The 19,314-nt window shown below is 36.9% G+C and overlaps 1 protein-coding gene across 1 annotated transcript in view; it reads right to left on the minus strand.

Annotated features, from left to right (window-relative positions):
* ATG5 (autophagy related 5) overlaps positions 1-19,314 on the minus strand; it is an 85,625-nt gene that overhangs the window by 10,850 nt on the left and 55,461 nt on the right. Inside the window, 1 exon segment of the mRNA XM_009285078.2 lies at positions 16,378-16,495. Coding sequence (XP_009283353.1) covers positions 16,378-16,495 — 118 coding nt within the window.

Consider the following 19,314-nt stretch of genomic DNA (forward strand, 5'->3'; position numbering starts at 1 on the left):
AAAAAAAAAAAAAAAAAAAAAAAGAAATTTTATAAGATGAAACTCCCAGGAAATATTCTTATGCCCCTTTTTCCTTAGCATCAGTGCCTTCGCCTCGGCCCTGAACCAGCAATAAACCCCTGCTAGTTTATAAGGGACTGGGGTTAGCAACTGAAGCTTATAAAGCAATTCTCTGCAATACGTTTAAGTTTGGCTATGCACATGTGAACAAAGTGGCAAAGTTCAACGCAAATCATGCTGCTGTTCCATGTAACAAGAAAGCACACAATACATTTATATATATGAGGAACAGGCAAGGTGTGCATTAAAAGATAAGCACTTGAATGCATCACAAGTTGAGCCCAACTCATCCGTGATACGTTTTCCATTGTTGAGGAAGAGCTAAATCACTTTTAGGAGTTGTGTAGCTTTTTTTAAACAGCAGGCATCTTGACTTACAATAAGTTAACCCTTTCATGCACCATGCCCTTAATTAGATTTGAGGTTTCCCTTCCCTCTAAACTGTGTACAACTGACCTTCAGAAATTAAGGCTATCTCTGTATACAGCTAGGGAGCTAAATGTGATCAATATGGGTCTTGGGAAAAAAAAAAAAAAAGAAACATCTGATAAAGAATTTTCTCTATAAAGATTGGTATAAAGCAAGTCAATTTGCTGTAAAAGACCTCTTGTTGCTAATAGTTTGTGAGAACTTTTATAATGTCGTTTTCAAAATACTGTTATGCCAAACAATTAAATAGCAAATTCTCTATACAATCATATTATATATTCCCTATGCATATGCACATTCATACACTTTTAAAGGTTTTTGATGGCATTCTTGAACTTTCAACCTCTATTTTACTTCATTTTCAAGTTACTATAATTCACATCATGCCTGCAAATATTCTTCGATTCTAATGGCCGTCCATCTTTTATAATGAACTTTTCAGCTAATCAAATGATGAACTATTCCTAGCAAGGCAAAGCAAAGAAGGATTACTGTTGCTGCAAAATCATTGTCAATACTTGTTTTCATCAAGCCATAATGTTAATTGTTAGTTTATCATCTGCCCAGTTTAATAAATCAAATTCAAAAGTGGACATTTGGACATAATTACAGTTTAAAAACATTTGCCTGAAAAGTGATAAGCGATATATACAGATCAAAGGCTTAATGGTTGTTATTTCACGTTTTGTACCTTCCCCCATTTAACTGGAGAAAAATAAACTGGTTTTGCCTTTTTTAAAATGCTACTTCCGCAATATTATGATGATATTTAACGAAGTAAACAACTTCACAAGCAAACTATACATGAAAATGGAGATGAGCTATTCAATTAACCCCAAAGTATGGACAGTTTTGTTCCATGTCTAACAAATTCTTCAACCTCTGCTAAGTTGATCAGTAAAAACTCGGCTAATTGAATCCATCGATGTGAAAAACCACAGGCTCAAGTCTGTACCGCATACATCAAGCTGAAGGATTTCTGCTTCAGCCATGGCGGTAATAGTCAGAGGGGTCAGGTCAAAGAGGGTTAAAGTGAGTCAGGATATAGCCAAAGGAATACATCAAACACTGATTTTAAAAGGGCAATTAATCTTAGACAGAAATGCTTCCTGGGGAATGAGATCTCAATCTTAAGAGCACACTACATGATGTAGCAGTAAAAATGTACATATACAAGCTTAGAGAGCTTTCATCCTGTGATCACAAACAGAAGGGGAGTGCTGTTTATCAGAGAAATACAAACCCTTGCTAAAATACTTACATTAGCTTCTTCCGGGCCCTTACTCATTGAAAAATAAATTCTTTAATAAGCAGGCAATAGAGTTTGCACACATGACATATCTTTTTCTGTACATGTGCTATAAGTTCTTTTGAACAGCTAGTAGATTAAAGTATTTAGAAATCTCTACCACAGTAAAATTAAAGAATTTAGTCTTCAAAAATTCAGGAAAGAGTTGATAAAGGAGTACTGGAATACCTGAAGGACTCTTTACACTGAACAGTAACTTTAATAAATAAATAAATAAATACACCCCTCCCACCCCCAAAACAGCTACCTGTTCAGAGTTAAGACTGGAAGTGAATTTTCATCAAAAGTTCATTTTAATTTTTCCATTCCAAAATATCAAGAGAGTCAGCTTCAAAGCTGATAGATTATCATATAATCTTTATTTTCAATTAGTTTGACTAGTAACTTAAGGGTTTTTTTTAATTTTAGAGTTCAGAAAGTATTTTTCCACTTTACAGCAGAAAAGTAGATCCATAAAACTTACAACATACATACAGCATTTGCAAGCAGAATTTGCTAAGTTAGTATCATCAATTAGTTAGCAATATTACTAGGAATCATTAGCTATGTGGACAAAACACTGCAGGTACATAGCTCCGAAATGAGTTACAGCTAATTTTGCTGCATTAGTTTGCAATTTTAAAGAGAGCTGGCTTTGCAACCACCCTTCCATCTGAGGATACTGATCCCCAACATCACTGGTGGCAGAATGGCATCTATTTGTGTATCTGGTCCATACATCTGGCTTCTTTGCTTAAGTTGCCAGTGAGTAACAGTTTGTATTAAGATACTGGACTTAGTGAAGTTTCCCAAGGTGTAGACACCCGCTGCATTTTGCCATTGTAAGTGTGGTGATGATACCATCAGGAAAAAGGGCAAGGAGCATAAGAGGCGTTCAAATCTTCAACGACTGTAGCACCTCTGCGCACATGCCAAGCCACTGCATAAGACTTTGGCTTTGACATAAGGAAAAGTTTTACCTCTATTTTCTTACAAATATTCTCCAAATTGCTACAGGTGCCAAATAAGACAGAAAGTACAATTTATCCACTGAATGTGAAGTTATCAAAATCTCTAATTAAAATGAGATATTCAAGAAGGGGACAACTACTATTAACAAGTGCTGCTGGATCCTTAGAGAATAGAGTAGGACACAGTAAATAGTGTTTATTAGTGGATTAGTCTGCTTTAAATTATTGGTACTTTTCTCCTAATTATTTTTGTAGGTCCTTTAGTTTTGCAGGTTCTCTTTTTTTTAGCCCTGTAAGTTGTTTATCTCCTGGGAAAATCAGGTTATACCTATACGCATCAAGGCGGAACAGAACAAGACTGCAAGAGAGAAGCAAGGAAGACAGAAATGATTTTACTCAGCCCCGCCTAAAGATACAGTACATATACCTAATTTAAAGGTATAGATGTAGCTCATACAATGGACCAGAACCCACTCTCTGGACCTCAGGGCAAGTGCCAGAGAACAGCTTGTGCCCATTCAGTTAAATTAACTCCCCCTCCATACTGTTTACTGAGAATAGTCCCCAGACTGTTAATCCATGAACACTGCTCAAATTTTCTGGGAGAGTATTAATTGGCCTAGACCAAAATTATTCCAGAGAACTGCTAATAGTAATACAGCACAAACAACACATGTTCTAGCCCTCTTTTGTTTACTAGTATAAATAAAACCACTGACACCACAATGTCTAAATCCGGTTGTGCACTGCAGTGTCCTGGTTTAGAACTTCACATTGCAAGTCTTCACAGACGTTTACTGCTGTCCCCTGAAAGCTTTGGTAGTCCCACTAAAGTCTCCAGTTACACTCGCACCAGTTACAGCACTAAAGGCAGCAGTGATTATACAGCATATGAACGTTAACAGGATGATGACCCCTACTGAAAAAAAGAATTTTGGAGCATTCCCACATTTTCTATGAAACTAACTGTAAAAATGACCTTGTAAGTCTACATACTTTGTATGCTTTAGCTGTTGCTGACGTGCTTGTTTCTGTGAGCAAGGATATACGAGAAACTAGAAGAAAGGTTTGTTTTGTTTTTTTTCTGTGAAGTTTCTGATGGCTCAGTCATACTGAGTGACCTCTGATCTCCTTGGGGTGAGACAGACTGATTTAGATCAGGATTCAAAAAAATCCAATTCTTAACTCTGCTACTGACCTCAGTGTGACCAGGTGCAAGCCACATCACCCTTCTGTGCCTCTAATTTCTCCTTCCTTTTTGTCTCTCTTCACTCAGCTTTTGTCTAAGTGATAAAATTCTGTGGGAACACACTGCAATGTCCATACAGTGCATAAAGAACCTGAGGTCGTCTCCTAAAACACAAAAAATATTCCTTTTAAAACTGAAAATTCACCACAACCAAAACATTTTGTCAAGATGCTTTGATTCCAGCAGTTTTCCTAAAACTCATACGCATGGCAGATTACTGACAGAAAACTTGCCCAGTTTCTAGTAATTTTCCACAATCTTTTCTTGACTGCCTAGATTTTCAGATCTACAGCATTCCATCAGGGATTTGGGGGTAGGACGCTGATGCTCCCAGGAAGCGCAGCTCTACTGCAGCCCATGAAGCAGACTGCTCTAGGATCCCACTTCTCTTCTGCTGAGAATTTTAGAAATCTCTGGCTGGCTTGTGATTTCCAAACAGAATAAGCTAAATTTTGAAAAAGTTATTTTGCTCTGTGGAGGATTTTACTTTCTCTATTTCATACTACTACTGTTAATAATAGACTTAAAAAACCCCAAACTTCGTTGTGCCTGAATAAAGTCATTGGCCTTCTGACAAATTTAGAGAGAATAGTCTGGAGTCTGATACTAATAAGACTTATTGGGTGGCCGACAGAACAAATCTAGCTGAAGCTGAACAAATTTCCAAAGGCTTGTCTGAGAAACAGGATTATTTCTCTATTTGCTGTACATCTTCCTACATTCTACCCTTTTGAATGTGCACGCACGTGCATGTCCAGAAACCACTTCTAAGTCACAAAGAAAAAGCACATTACTCTTGTGATATTAGGCAAGTTCCTGGATGGAAGAGGAAAGACTAGACTACAGTATTTCAGTTGGAAGGGACCTACGATGATCATCTAGTCCAACTGCCTGACCATTTCAGGGCTGACCAAAAGTTAAAGTATGTTGTTAAGGGCATTGTCCAAATGCCTTTTAAACACTGACAGGCTTGGGGCATTGAGACCACCTCTCCAGGAAGCCTGTTCCAGTGTTTGACCACCTTCTTGGTGAAGAAATGCTTCCTAATGTCCAGTCTAAACCTCCCCTGGCACAGCTCTAAGCCATTCCCATGTGTCCTATCACTGTTTACCAGGGAGAAGAGATCCCTCTCCACTTCCCCTCCTCAGGAAGCTGTAGAGAGCAATGAGGTCGCCCCTCAGCTTCCTTTTCTCCAAACTAGACAAACCCAAAGTCCTTAGCTGCTCCTCACAGGACATTCCTTCCAGCCCTGTCACCAGCTTTGCCTTCCTCTGGACACATGCAAGTACCTTAACATTCTTCTTAAATTGTGGGGCCCAGAACTGCACACAGTATTCAAGGTGAGGCCCCACCAACGCTGAATACAGCGGGATAATCACCTCTTTTGACTGGCTGGTTATACTGTGTTTGATGCACCCCAGATGCGGTTTGCCCTCTTGGCTGCCAGGGCACACTGCTGACCCATATTGAGCCTGCTGTCGACCAGCACCCCCAGATCCCTTTCTGCAGGGCTGCTCTCCAGCCACTCCTCTCCCAATTTATACTTGTGCCCGGCACTACTCCATCCTGCGTGCAGAGTATGGCATTTGGACTTGTTAAATTTCATCTCATTTGCCACTAGGAAAGGGGCAGAGGGCTCACAAGCTACCAAACGGATATTCCTTGTATAGTCGATTGAGGTGAAGTTGCAGCAATCCTTAAAACCAAGTCATGCTTGCTGTTTCCTGAGAAATTCTATGCAGAAAGATCACAACCAGCCCCAGATTCCCACCATGTTTTTTCTTTTATTTTGAGAGCAAGCAAGCCAGATTATTCTGCATACACAGAAACCCTCTCTGATTATGCAAAGAGCTTGTTTAGAAATGAAGATGGCTAACAAGAAGCCATATAAACAGCACAGCTGCCACACTATTAACTCTCAGATTATTTGCACCTTTCTGTATAGTCATGACAAATTAATTCTATATTAATTAATTCTGTAGTCATGACTATTAATTCTATAATCTCAAGTCAGCCTTTGGACTTCCACCCCTTTGATCAAAAAGAACTACTAAATCAAAAGGCATGCAATTTTAACACAGAAAAAAAAAATTCCACTTCAACTTAAAAAAAAAAAAAGGAACTGGGGCAAGGTAGGTGTGTGTGGGTATAAAAATAAAAATCAAAAAGTCGGAAGTCAGACAGATGAAAGGCAGATGCAGAAGGATAATCCAAGCAGATGGCCTGGTTAGGAAAAGATAACAGGCACAAATAATGACGCACCAGAAAGGAGACATACATGATGACCTCCTCTAATATGGAGAGCACCACTGAGTCAAGGACACAAAGAGGGTGGAGTAGCTTAAGTAGTGGTCTGAAGTTCAGTTCTGACCTGCAAGATGACTCTCACAGTAGAGGAGACAGTGGACTAGAATTCATATCACTGGTGAGCTTTTAATCATCTTTTTAGTATGCCTGCACACTACAAGACCTCTAATCCTTCACAATACTGTCATACTCATGTGGGATGAAAGTATGGCTAAACTGCCTAAAACTGACCAGGGCTAGTCATGTTTCTAAATTTAGGCAGCCTGGAAAAGTATTTCAACACTGTACCTCCACAGCACTGAAAAGCGGAGACCAGCCTGCAGAGAGCACAAGCAGTCAGACTTACTAGCTAGACAGGGGGAGCAGAAGCTTCCTAAGTTTGCTCACCACCAGAGCAGCAAGGACTGGGATGGTGCTGTGCAGCTCCCACGGTAAACCCCAGGTCCAGCTAATTCTGACCTCAGACAGAGCAAGCCCAGTTATATTTCATGTCAATCCAACAACGTTCACACTGCATACATTTACCTCCTTCTATTGCATTATTTATCACTTGCATCAAAATTAGGAGCCTACATGGCAAATCTAATCTAAATTAAATTTTCTGTTTGACTAATTTACTGGAAGTCAATGCTTAGAAAACTGAGGGAGAAGAAAAACAATTAATATGTAGTCTCTCATACAATATACATTAAAAAAAGCTGAGAGTTAATTGAAAACAGTTGATCCCTAATTTTACAAAATCATTCAGTACAGCAAGTCTTAAAAGAAAAATCCTGGAAGTCTTTTTGATCCTTGTTTTATTTCTGAAAGAACTAATGACACTGCTGTAGAAAGAGGTCAGTTCACACAGCTTTTCTGAATGAATAACAATGCTGTGAAAACTGGGATTGATTGATAGCCTACTGTTTGCGTCATTATGTCCAAATGTTTACCATTTGAGTCTTCAAGGAAGCATGAGACAAAAATCAAAACAAGTTTTATGAAGACTTCAACAACACTGGCAAATTAAAATTGTATCCAGAATTGTTTAGACATGATAGCAGTGGAAGAAAACTGTTTCCTTCTGCATTATACAATTTTTTTGCATTATGCAGAGTGTCTTAAATTTCTGGTGTGGAAGAGAAAAGAAGTCTTTCCCTCCCCCAGAACAACTCTGTTTTTTATCATTTTAACCCTTTGCCTCTTCAAAGCATTCTGTTGAACTCAACACTGTTTCCTCTTGCAGTTGTTGCTCTGTAGTTATGTAAGATCATACTGTGTTCATCCCCTTCTCCTAATAAGATGAGTCACCATTTCTAAATGAACTGTTTACAATATGAGGATGTTCTTTTACGGGAACCTCATAAATGTCTATGAAACAATTTTATTTTTTTTTTTTTTTAAATTGCTGTTAATTATTCACATGGGTTTTTTTTAAATTTGATAAACTCTGAAGTTCAGAACTGGTATCACTACTTCTGGAAACAAAAGCCCCTTAATTGGCAACAGGAACACCTACCATCAGATGCATAAAACCGTGGGGAAATGCAGCATGACCTCTCTAGCAGCAACAGATAGATAACGCTTAATTTTATTTATGTCATAAACGACACTGTTACTGTAAGCAGGTAGCCTAATCTACCTAATCTCAGTAAGACAGAGGTTATTACACAGTAGGGAAAAACAGCCATGGTGCCATTTCCTTCAGGCACAGAGAATTAATTTTGTTATTCAGCAGTTTTGGGAAGAATACCCATAAGTAATGTGTTCTACCATATCAGCTATGTGACCTTATGCTATATTTGCAGGCAACAACATGGTCTTAACATCTTCCCTTCCTTACCTGCATAGAAACTATAACTATGCAGTCTAAGAGACCACAGGCAATATCAAGCTTCATCTTAGCCTATTCCTCCGTAAGACACTAAATCTTCTCACAAATAATAACAACGCTCAAGTTATTTAAAAGACTGCCTAATTTTCTGGAACTGGAACTACTGCTGACAATTCCACTTTACCACACAAGAACTGTCCAATTAAAGGATCAACTTTTGTCTGTGCAAACAGCATCCACAAGCATAGGAAAAGAGATCAGACAACAAGTTTACAAGCTGTAGCATGAATAATCAGAATAATCTGATTCTAACCCTGGAGTCCTCATGAATGGGTGTTTCATATTAAAATAAAAAAGACATCTGTCATGAGCTATGATGCACAGTCTATGTTAAGTAAAACTAGGACTTTGGACTGTTGGCTGGAAAGGATCTTTGTACAATTTCAGGAGTGTAAAATGGTGAACGAAAAGGTGGACACTGGACAATTTTGTTCTGGACCTCCCTGAGTAACCAGGACATTAGGTCCTTCTTCTTGGAGAACACCTGAAAACCAAGACATCTAAACTGGGAAATGGAAGAATGTTGATAGAGAGACACGGTCCCTAGGTATCTAAATATTTTAGATTTTCATATCCAATGGTACAAAAAAATTGTTGGAAAACTCAAGGAAACTAAATTAGAAGTATAGATAATGGAACACCACAGGACAAAAGGATGGAAAGCAAGAAGAAAGAACTAAAGCAGGAGTGACAATGACTGACTACTTCCTTGAAGATCTAGATCGATTTCTATTAGGAAATCAGCTAAGATTTGAAAAACTACAAAAATAGTTATATAAATTATGGTGAGCTTAGCCAAAGAAGTAGAAGAGCCAATTTTAAAGGATGCAAAAGCAGATATTAAAAAGAGTAACAAAGGACAGCAAGAGTTATGTATGACTAGAATAGAGGTATTGAAGGAACATGATGCAGGAAAAAGAAAGGAAACAGCTGTAGATCCATTGACATGAAAGAAAATGAGATGGTCGACACAAGTTGAAAAAAGAACTGAAAAACAAGTGTCACTTTTCCATGATGCTGGGATCAAGATCAGAATAATGAAACATTGCCCAAAACCTAAATGACCAGCTTGCCTCAGTTTTAAGTATGAACAACTAGGGAGAAACAAACGTAAAAACAAAACCAAGCACACCCCCTCCAACAGGATATGATCACAACTGAGAACTAAACAGTTTAATATGCACAAATTGCAGAATTTGCAAAGTTTTGCTTTAAAAGACTGAAAACTGAAATGAAATTGCACATCTTATAGTAAGGATTCCCAGTAACTCTAGGAGGTCAGGAATAGTAGTCCATGAACAGCAAGCTAAGTATTATGTATACAACCACAGAACTCCCAAATTCAATTTCAATTGTATGCAGCCTTTAGATGAATTTAAGTAAACAATAATTATGGAAATATAGTAAATAAAAATGTACTAATATACAACATAGGTTTACCCATAGTAAAATTTCAGACTGAGGTGTCTTTCTTTCATTTATGAATTGCTGTGTAATTCCATTGATAAATTACAATTTATTATTGCAATAGCTAAAAACCAAATAATAACATGTCTTAAAGAGGGACTGCAGAAGGCTGCAATACAAAGGAAGTAATTACTAGATTAGTTTGTGTTTGAGAATATTAATTTTAATATTTATTAAACATGACAAGTAGGACTTCACTGCTTCCCAAACTTCATGTCAACACAGGAGGATCAGAACAAAGAAAAAAAATTGAAACAAATTAAACGCGTCAATATTAAATGCAAGGTGATGGACTTTCTGCGATGACTTTGTCTTACTATTTCTGTTGCCACATAACCACAACCACTGCCTGTGAAGCAGGTAAATAGGCACCAAGGAAAAAAAGAAAAACTACTTGGCTAATAAGAAAGTAAGTATCTGATTTAACACATTTGCTGTCTAAATACTCATTTAGACAGAAAATTAAGAGAGGGTCATTAGATCAGTTCTAACCTAGTCTTCCAGAAGAAAGTACTGTACAGTACTGCAGTAGGAGTACAATTTATTAGCAATAGCTAAAAACCAAATAATAACATGTCTTAAAGAGGGACTGCAGAAGGCTGCAATACAAAGGAAGTAATTACTAGATTAGTTTGTGTTTGAGAATATTAAAATTAATATTTATTAAACATGACAAGTAGGACTTCACTGCTTCCCAAACTTCATGTCAACACAGGAGGATCAGAACAAAGAAAAAAAATTGAAACAAATTAAACGCGTCAATATTAAATGCAAGGTGATGGACTTTCTGCGATGACTTTGTCTTACTATTTCTGTTGCCACATAACCACAACCACTGCCTGTGAAGCAGGTAAATAGGCACCAAGGAAAAAAAGAAAAACTACTTGGCTAATAAGAAAGTAAGTATCTGATTTAACACATTTGCTGTCTAAATACTCATTTAGACAGAAAATTAAGAGAGGGTCATTAGATCAGTTCTAACCTAGTCTTCCAGAAGAAAGTACTGTACAGTACTGCAGTAGGAGTACTGTAAGGTGAAAAAAGAGCATGTTCTCCAGAGGTTCTCTCAACATTGTATTATTCTTAAAGATGTTTGCTAATAACAAAGGTAGCCATTCTCCTTGTTGTTCTAGAGGAACAGGGTATCCTTTACAGTCAAGATAATTAATGTAATTGCCAAAAGTTTTAAGAACTACACTGGCTTCTTAGTGCTTGTTCTAATTCGAAGTACTGCTTTTCTTCACACTTCCTGATCATTACTAGTAATGTATAAATTGCTTGATATGCGTTTTGACAAATGGGTTCTAAACTGCTATACTCTCTGCAACAACCCCACTATGGTGATTAAGGACAAAAAAAGATCAAGCTAACACTCCCTGCAGTCTGAAGGGTTAAAGGATAGGCTCTAAGTAGAAGCCACTCTTTCCTTTGGTCTAACAATGCCCATGACAAAAAGCCTTTAACTTTTATCCATCAGTTTTCCTCTGATGAATAGTTTAAGGAGATGAAACTATTGAGCAATCCAGAAAGGTGAGCACTGTACAGCATTCATTAAGCAGGATAATATATACAAAATTATATATGTATATAATATATATAATACAAACAATGAAAGCCTTGAATAAATAGTTTCATAAGCTAATTTAAATAAAACGCAGTATCTAAACAGTTACCCACAGTCTGTAACAGTCCCAAGTAATATTGACACAATATTTTACAAAGACCTTTTTCATTATCGGTGTTTTAATGCTACTATTCAACCTGTTCTACTTCTGACAACGTTCTTTAAATCGTGTTTTCAACAATTGGCAATCAACATATATATTCAATCCACGTATATATAAAAATACATTTTTTCATTGAAATATTTTTTCTCAGCACAGTTAAAAGAGAGACTTAATTATATCCATGTTTCCTAAAGCAAAGGCATATAGACACTGTGGGTGGTTCTTGAAACCCTTCCCTCCCTCTTCTTGTGGTGGTCCCTAAGTATCTGGCAGCAGGAACAGCTCACATATATGGCTACAAATACTGAGTCTGAAAATCATATATTCTCTGGGTTCCCACGGCACAAAGCTCAGCTATGGATGCCACCATAGACAAGCAATCACCACAATTACCATGAAGCTTCCAGCTGAATGAAAAGTCATTGGAAAAGAGAAAACCATAGAGGAAAAAGGAAAAAAAAAAGTTCAGATGGAGAAAAACAGAGAGAAGCTCATATTGATTGTGTTGCACTGACAAAAAGATGCAGCTAATGTCACCAATACATTAATTCACTACAGAGGGGGCTTAAAAAACAGTCTTGGAAAAAATATCTAAATTACTTTTTAAAAACAAGAGTGAAAAAGGTTGAAAACAACTTGCTTCACCAATATCTATTATGTCTTTAAGCATATCTTTGAGATACTACTTTTTTTTTCTTCAGAAAAATTAAGTAGATCTAAACTTTGATAGCACTGAATAAAGTCTGAAAATCCAGATGTGGAAGAGTTTGCCATCATTTTCTAATATACCTTTGATAAGGTATTCTATTTTGTTACAATATTATTTTAATGCCTTGATCAGAATAAATATAAATTGTAGATTAAGACAAAACATGTAAGTTTACAAGAACAAGAATTAGAAGATACCAAAAAAGGTCCAAAGAGGACAATTTTTAATATAATGAAATTCAAACAGTCTTGACCACAAGCTATTTTTCCTTCAGAAACTGTTTCATCAAGATTTTCCTGTGGAAAGAGGCTGTATTATCATCATTTTATAGATCACATACTGAACTCAGAGACATTATGGCCAGAAGTATCAATTTTTTGGAAGGTGGGAGAGAAGAAGAGTAACGAGAGGCCTAGAACTTGACTTCAGAGAGTGCTTGGTGTTTGCACACTCAAAGTCCCAGAGCTCTCACTGATTCCAAGTACAAGCAAGCAAGCTGTTCAGCAGAACACTCACGTTGATCACTGGATTTTTCTGGTGTTCCTCTCTATAAAATGGATGGGTTTGTAACACTCAGTTTGCCTAGTATCACATATGAATGAACTCCCTGGGGAAGAAAGAACTGAATTCAATTCCCAAAGGCAGTATTCAGCTGCCTAAATTATAATACTTCCTGATGTACATTCATTCCCCATCCATCATTTCAACAATCAGGACAATGATTTTTCACTACACAGCCCTGACACTAAAACATGCCCAGCCTGTGCAGGAAGACAAAAGTCTCACAGAAAACAAAGGGAGATGAGAGGTGGAGAGTGATTATGAGCTGTATAATGATCAGTGTACATGTGTATGGAAATTAAGACTGTACAGGTAGTCTACAACTCTGACACCTCCTAAATTTCAAGTATTCAATTTCAAATGGATACAACTACTTTAGAAAAAACACACTTATGCATAGTTTCCCAGGTTTCCAAAAAATGCTTGCAAATTAAATTCTCATATGCCCATAAAATGGATAGAAACACTCAGCTCTACAATCTCCTCTGCATTTTGAGCTGATGGAGCATCTATTGACAGAGGAAGCTTGTTAAACTCTCAGTAAGCCAGCATCAGAGAGAAAACAAGTTGACTGAGTGGGTTTCATGAAGACTTCAGCAGCACAGATGTGCTGAGGTTCTGTAGTCTCAGGAGTCTAGTCCACTTGCTGGAAAAAAGGGAGATGTATGTCCTCGTTATGTCTGCTAACATTTCTATAGGCAAAACTCAAAAGTGGCACTATGCAGTCTGGTGAGTTAGTGGGCTTTTTTTTTAATAGCTCAAAGCTGTATTAGAGCATGAACACTTAATATGGTGCGCATTACATCTGAATAGTGAATAAGATGAGTGGATTAAGCCAAGCAAGAGAATAATCAAAGTTCACTTATTGGCTAAGTTGAATCATCAGTGAACAGAGTATGATAAACTGAAGCAGTCAAGCCTAAACCAGTGCTGCTCTCCACACCTCTTAAGTGCACTGACCTTACCTGTGCATGTTCCTCAGCAGTAAGAATCACTGCTGTCATGGGCATCCATCCTTTCAGGTCATTTTCCACAAGCCTGATCCTTTCTCTATCATCCCTCCATTTTGTCCTAGTTCTGCTTCTTCCTGATCTATTTCCTAGGTCTTTTTTTCTTTCCATATTGGCATGCTTAATTTTCTACCATATATTCCTGTCTGGGGTGCAGTCTACTTGTACAGCAAACCCTGAACAAGTTTTCCCCAGTCCCTTATCTGACTATCTCCAGCTCCACCTGACCACCTATCCACCTGCATCTTCTTGTTCTGCCAGTGCAAACTACCCTTCTTCTCAACTTTTGATTCAATTTGTTTCTCCAAACGGGTCTCCAGGCCATCTGAATCACTTCGCCAACAGGACTTCCACTCCCATTCTTTCATGGATGACTTGAATAGTCTCAGCGTATGATTCACATGTAATATGCTTCTTTTTCTCCCTCATCCTTTTATCATCTCCTATCCCACTTACTCTGTCCAGGTGTTCACAGTTATTATGTCAGTTTTTGGCTTTTGCCCCAATCTCTTTCATCCTGCCACATTGTTTATAGTTGCTCTCCCCATCACATTTAATGACTCCCAGATCTGTCATTTTCTTCCAAATTACTTGTTCAGTCAGTCTGTCTCCCCCTCCACTGGCTCTATGTATCAGTCTATCCCCATATCTCCTCAAGAGTTCACATTATTTTCTGCATTTAGCTCAGACAGCTTTCCTTCAGTTACCTACCAGAAGAGGAGGAGAACACTCAGAATATAAGAGGAACAATTGAACAACGCAACAATACAAAGCTGCATTACAGGAGAAATTCTGCTGAATCCTAGATAGCTCACACCCACGTGAGGGATCAAATTTATTAAACTCTAAGTCTGCAAGTTGCTCAGTAGAATCTTAAGGATCAAAACTAGGCCAAATTTAAGCAGATTTATACAGGAACAGACAAGTATATTCCAGTACAAGGAAATCCTTCCACCAAATTTCAAATCGTTCCTCCTAAGTATAAGGATAGTACCTATTTTAGTTTCTTTTCTTCCAAGTAATCACCATTTTTTGCTTCCATTGAGTAAACAATATACGGTTTGGGGTTTTTTTAGCCTTGCACAAAAATGAAGCAAGCAATTGGCATAGCACTATGCTATTCTGCTATTACAGGTTGGCGCGTTTGTCGACATCTGAAAAGAAGGACTACTAATGGAAAGCATCAAGTCACTGGTACTCAGAAAAAATTACATTACATTCATGCTTTTAATAAAGGCAGTAACTAGCACATTCCCTATCTGCAGCTTTAGCAAATCCACATAAAAATAATCATCCATTATATCCTGGAATAACTTTTGCATAAATGCTTTTTGAGTTTCTTTCATTTAATCTGTGCTCTTGACTGCCTTCCAACTCAAAAGGCATCATCCTTCTTACTCTTTTTTTTAAATTCACTTTGTACCTTTTCACTAGTGTCTGTAGGATCCTCACACTTAAGTACTTAAAGATGGTTAAACTTGCTTGTGCTAACATTCAAGTATCTATTTGTATCTTGCTTTATCTTTTGGACAGTTAGTTGAAAGCATTACCTAAAATTACGCTCTAAAATTTATAGTAGCTTTAGGAAAAATGGACACATGGCAAGCAACATTCCATATTTTTCTTACCTTTTGTTATTTTTGGAAATTGTTTCCATGTGTTAACAAGTACTAAACAGGGGTAAAAAAATACTTTGAGATTTCAGTCGATTTGTAAGATCACCATACTTAAAGAAATCCATGACAACTGTTTGATTTTGAATTACACAGCTTCTGCGTACAACAACATCTTACAGATTTTTACACTGATTTCAAATTTAGTGCTTTACTGTCAAAAGGTGCTGATACTACACCAGTAAATTCTGCACCAAGATCTTCTCTAGAATATCAGACATTTCTCAAAACAAATTGCGATTTATTGACTGAAAAAAGAGTTACCCATTTACAGGTACTGGTAAGACAACAGCAAGAACAAGATGAAAGACATTTCACATTAAATAATTTTGATCTTAATTTGCAGAGTACGTAACTTTTACATTTATCCCACCTAAAAAGTATATCAGACTTCCAATAGTTGTAATCTTTGAGGTTAAACTTACATCCAGAAATGCTTATTTTTCTGAATAAGTGCTGATCAACAAATGCTGTTGTATGAAATGATATAATGCTACATGAATTAATCGGTATCTTGTCATACAATACTACTCAGGAACCATACATAAACTATTACATACTTATAACAATCTTTTTCTCTTCTGGTACATTTTTAAAGATTGGGCTTCAACAGGGAAAAAAGTATCCTGAAAACATCTTCAATTCCTATCAGTTTTGGAGTTTTACATATGAAAAGTTTATGCAATATAAAATTAAAGGTTACTTAAAACTTCTGTTGACATTGCTTTAAGAATATTTTTTTAATAATACAGAAAATAACGTGAATATTTTTATTAAGAACAGTGTGATGGCAAAGGAGTACATGAATTTTGAAATAAAACTTCCAGAGATTAATTTTTCAGGAGTGCCTAAGGACTCAATCTTATCCTCTCCAAACACTGCAGGTGATGTATAACGGGCACGCTAAAGGGCCAGGAAGGAGTGAAATCTGAAACTCTGGTACTGAGACATAGTTCTACCTCCAAAATCCTCATATTAAAAAAAACAAACCACCACAAACAGTAAATCAACAGAAAAAATAAACTTTTGTCCAATAAGGTATTTCTACAGTACCTTCAGGGGTGATAGCACTAGGACACACATCTTTTAGCAGATCTCCCAAAGTATGCAACTGTCCTCCTGAAGCAATTGGTCGAAATAGCTTCTGTATAAAAGGTCTCTCTGTCGTTGCCTGTTTTAGTAACAAAATTAGCAAAACAACAATTTAAGGACCATGCAAATATGTAGTATTACTATTTGACACAGGCAGAAGATAGGACAGAACAAGAGGCTGTAGCAGAAGAAGTATCTGGTGTTTCCATTTTTTTTTTCTCCTTGCATTCCATTCATATCATGAAATGCAGGGGAGTTTTTGTTTGTTAACAATTCAAAGTAAGTTGACACTCCAAAAAACTGTGAAGGTAATTTATAAACAGTGTCATGGATATAAAAGTATTGAAATATTTTTTTTTTTTTTAATTTTAAAAAACCCCCTTCTGTTATGGGAATAGGATCTGCTTGAACAAAACATTTCAATATATTCTTAATTGAAGTAAAACAAGCAGTAAGTACAAACTTAGGAGCTCAACATACACTATATGTTTTGCTAAGTCAAAGCAACACTGCAACAAATATCCAATACCTTCTGCAATAGCCTATCTTCCTCCTGTTAGAGACACATTAAGCACTTTCAATGGCAAACAAGTACCCTTATAGCTCAAGCCAGGTGAATTTTTTTCCAGTAGATTTTATGTTGAAAAATTCAAACTATTTCAGCCACAAGAAACAGAGTACAATTAAAAAAAAAAAAAAAAGTGTTGTGCTTTGAGAGACAACCTAGAGTCTTCTGCCTACTTAAGGAATTAGTCAGATGTAAAGAACATATATACCCCATGTCTGCTGCAGATATGCACAGGAATTCAGAATTATTTCAGCTATGGGTCCTGTTAGATCTTGCACATCATCATAATTTCTTTTGGAGACAAAAAAAGCAAATCGACTGGCAGTAAATACTGCCAGTCACTGTGCACAACATAGGCAATAAAACTCCTGATGCTGCAGTAGAAGCAAAGTAGCTTATGGGATCTACAGATGCACTTATTTAAGAACTGTGGTTATGTTAAGGTAATCCCCTTCTTTGAATATCTGTATAAGCAACCCCAGGGTCAGCAGCATGTGATATTGAAAGGACAGGAAAAGTGTTGTTTGTTTTTTTTTTCCTGAGAACCTGACCTCTCCCCCCAAACTGGGCACCTGAGCCAGAAAACAGAAGTTAAAAACCTCATATTCAACCAACCCAAAAATTTTAATCAAGCTCTAAATTGTTGCTGACAAATTTCTGCTAGCAGCTAACTCCAGAAAGCAGCTGATGTGGCCTGCTTTACAGGTGACTGGGCTCCAGTAAATTACACTTTCATCACATACTATCTTAATTGGAAAAAGCAATACAAGCCACTGCCCCTTCCAAATTTAGTTTTCTACCACTCAAAGTGGTTCCTGTCCTACTATGGCAATTAAAAAATGGAAAATAAATAGCACAACTCAACATCAAGAAGTATTTTATCTCCTGGTGGAGGTTTTTTTGGGGAAAAAAAAGTATAGTAAAAAATTTTTAAGTTAAAAATTAATTTTGAAAGGAAGTTATGATGTGGTCTCTGAAAAGCCACAAGCAGTAGATTAACCATGACAACTTAATTGTCATTCACCTCTCTGAAACAGCAGGGCAAGGAGTCTTTTCGTAAGAGTGGTACACTACCTCAAAGTAACTTCAGGGCAGTACAGTGCAGAACTGTTGATAACAGCTACTCGTTACTTCTTGCCAACAGTCTCAAAAAATGGAAAAATAGTATTTTTCCAGCTTTCCTATGAAGACTGATCAGAAGGAGCTGACTAGCTGCTGTAGTCATTCTCTTATGTCCTCAGGGCAGCAGAACATGGATACAAACAGCGCTAATGAAATGTCTGAACACTTGAGAAACAGTGGGAGGCACACAGCCAGCAGGATCCACCTCAGACAGATCCATACTTGAGAAGTGAACTCTGGCACATTATATTGAAGAAGTGTACCTCCAAAACATTAAAAAAGACAAAAACCCTAAAACACTGTTATAGCCAAAACAATTTTCTATCAAGTTTATTAAAAAAAAAAAAAAAAAACAATTATTAATACACGAAAAAAGTCTAATCACAGCTCCCAAGTGCTTACCATCTGAAGCAGAAGTGGAAATAAACACCAGAAGGATGCAGGCAAAGGTGGCTATCATCAATAGACTTTTAAGATAAGAATTTCCCAAGTGCATACTGCAGTTTCTCATTATTTATTAATAAATTACAATCAATTTTTCTCCTAGTTATCATAATTTAATGCCAAGAGGGAAAAGCCGAAGATATATTTTCTAAAATCTCCCACATAGTTGCTGACTGAGCAAAGCAATATCCTCAGCTGCTATCATGAAACGTTATAGAAAATGAATTCAATTTTATATTTTAAGTGTTGAGCAATACAGACGTGGTAATGTAAATAAAAATCACTGGTCTCCATCAACGTTAAAATGACAACAGTAACTGCACATTGTTTATACAAAGATTGTGGTTCACAAATGTAATCCTACAGGCAGAGTATTACCCCAACATGCTTATACTTCTTCCCCCCCATGCAGCAGATGCTTTATGCATTAAAAGAGTCCAAAGAAAAGTCACATCCTACAACCTAGAATGTTTATAGGATAACTTTTCAAAGGATCTTAGTCATATAGGAGCATAAATCATTTTAGAAAAATCTTACCATCACCCCTTTTGAAGTGTGTCAAGCCCAACTTGACTACAGCTTTCTACTCTAGTATTTACTACACCACCACATGAAGGAATAGCCAACATGAGTAATTGCTTACATAATGTTGTGTTTTGTACAATATTTAGAATCATAGAATCATAGAATCATTGAGGTTGGAAAAGACCTCTAAGATCATCGAGTCCAACCGTCAACCCAACACCACCAGGCCCACTAAACCA

Source organism: Aptenodytes forsteri, unplaced genomic scaffold (genome assembly GCF_000699145.1).
Source record: "Aptenodytes forsteri isolate BGI_AS27 unplaced genomic scaffold, ASM69914v1 Scaffold171, whole genome shotgun sequence".
NCBI classification, from domain to species: Eukaryota; Metazoa; Chordata; class Aves; order Sphenisciformes; family Spheniscidae; genus Aptenodytes; species Aptenodytes forsteri.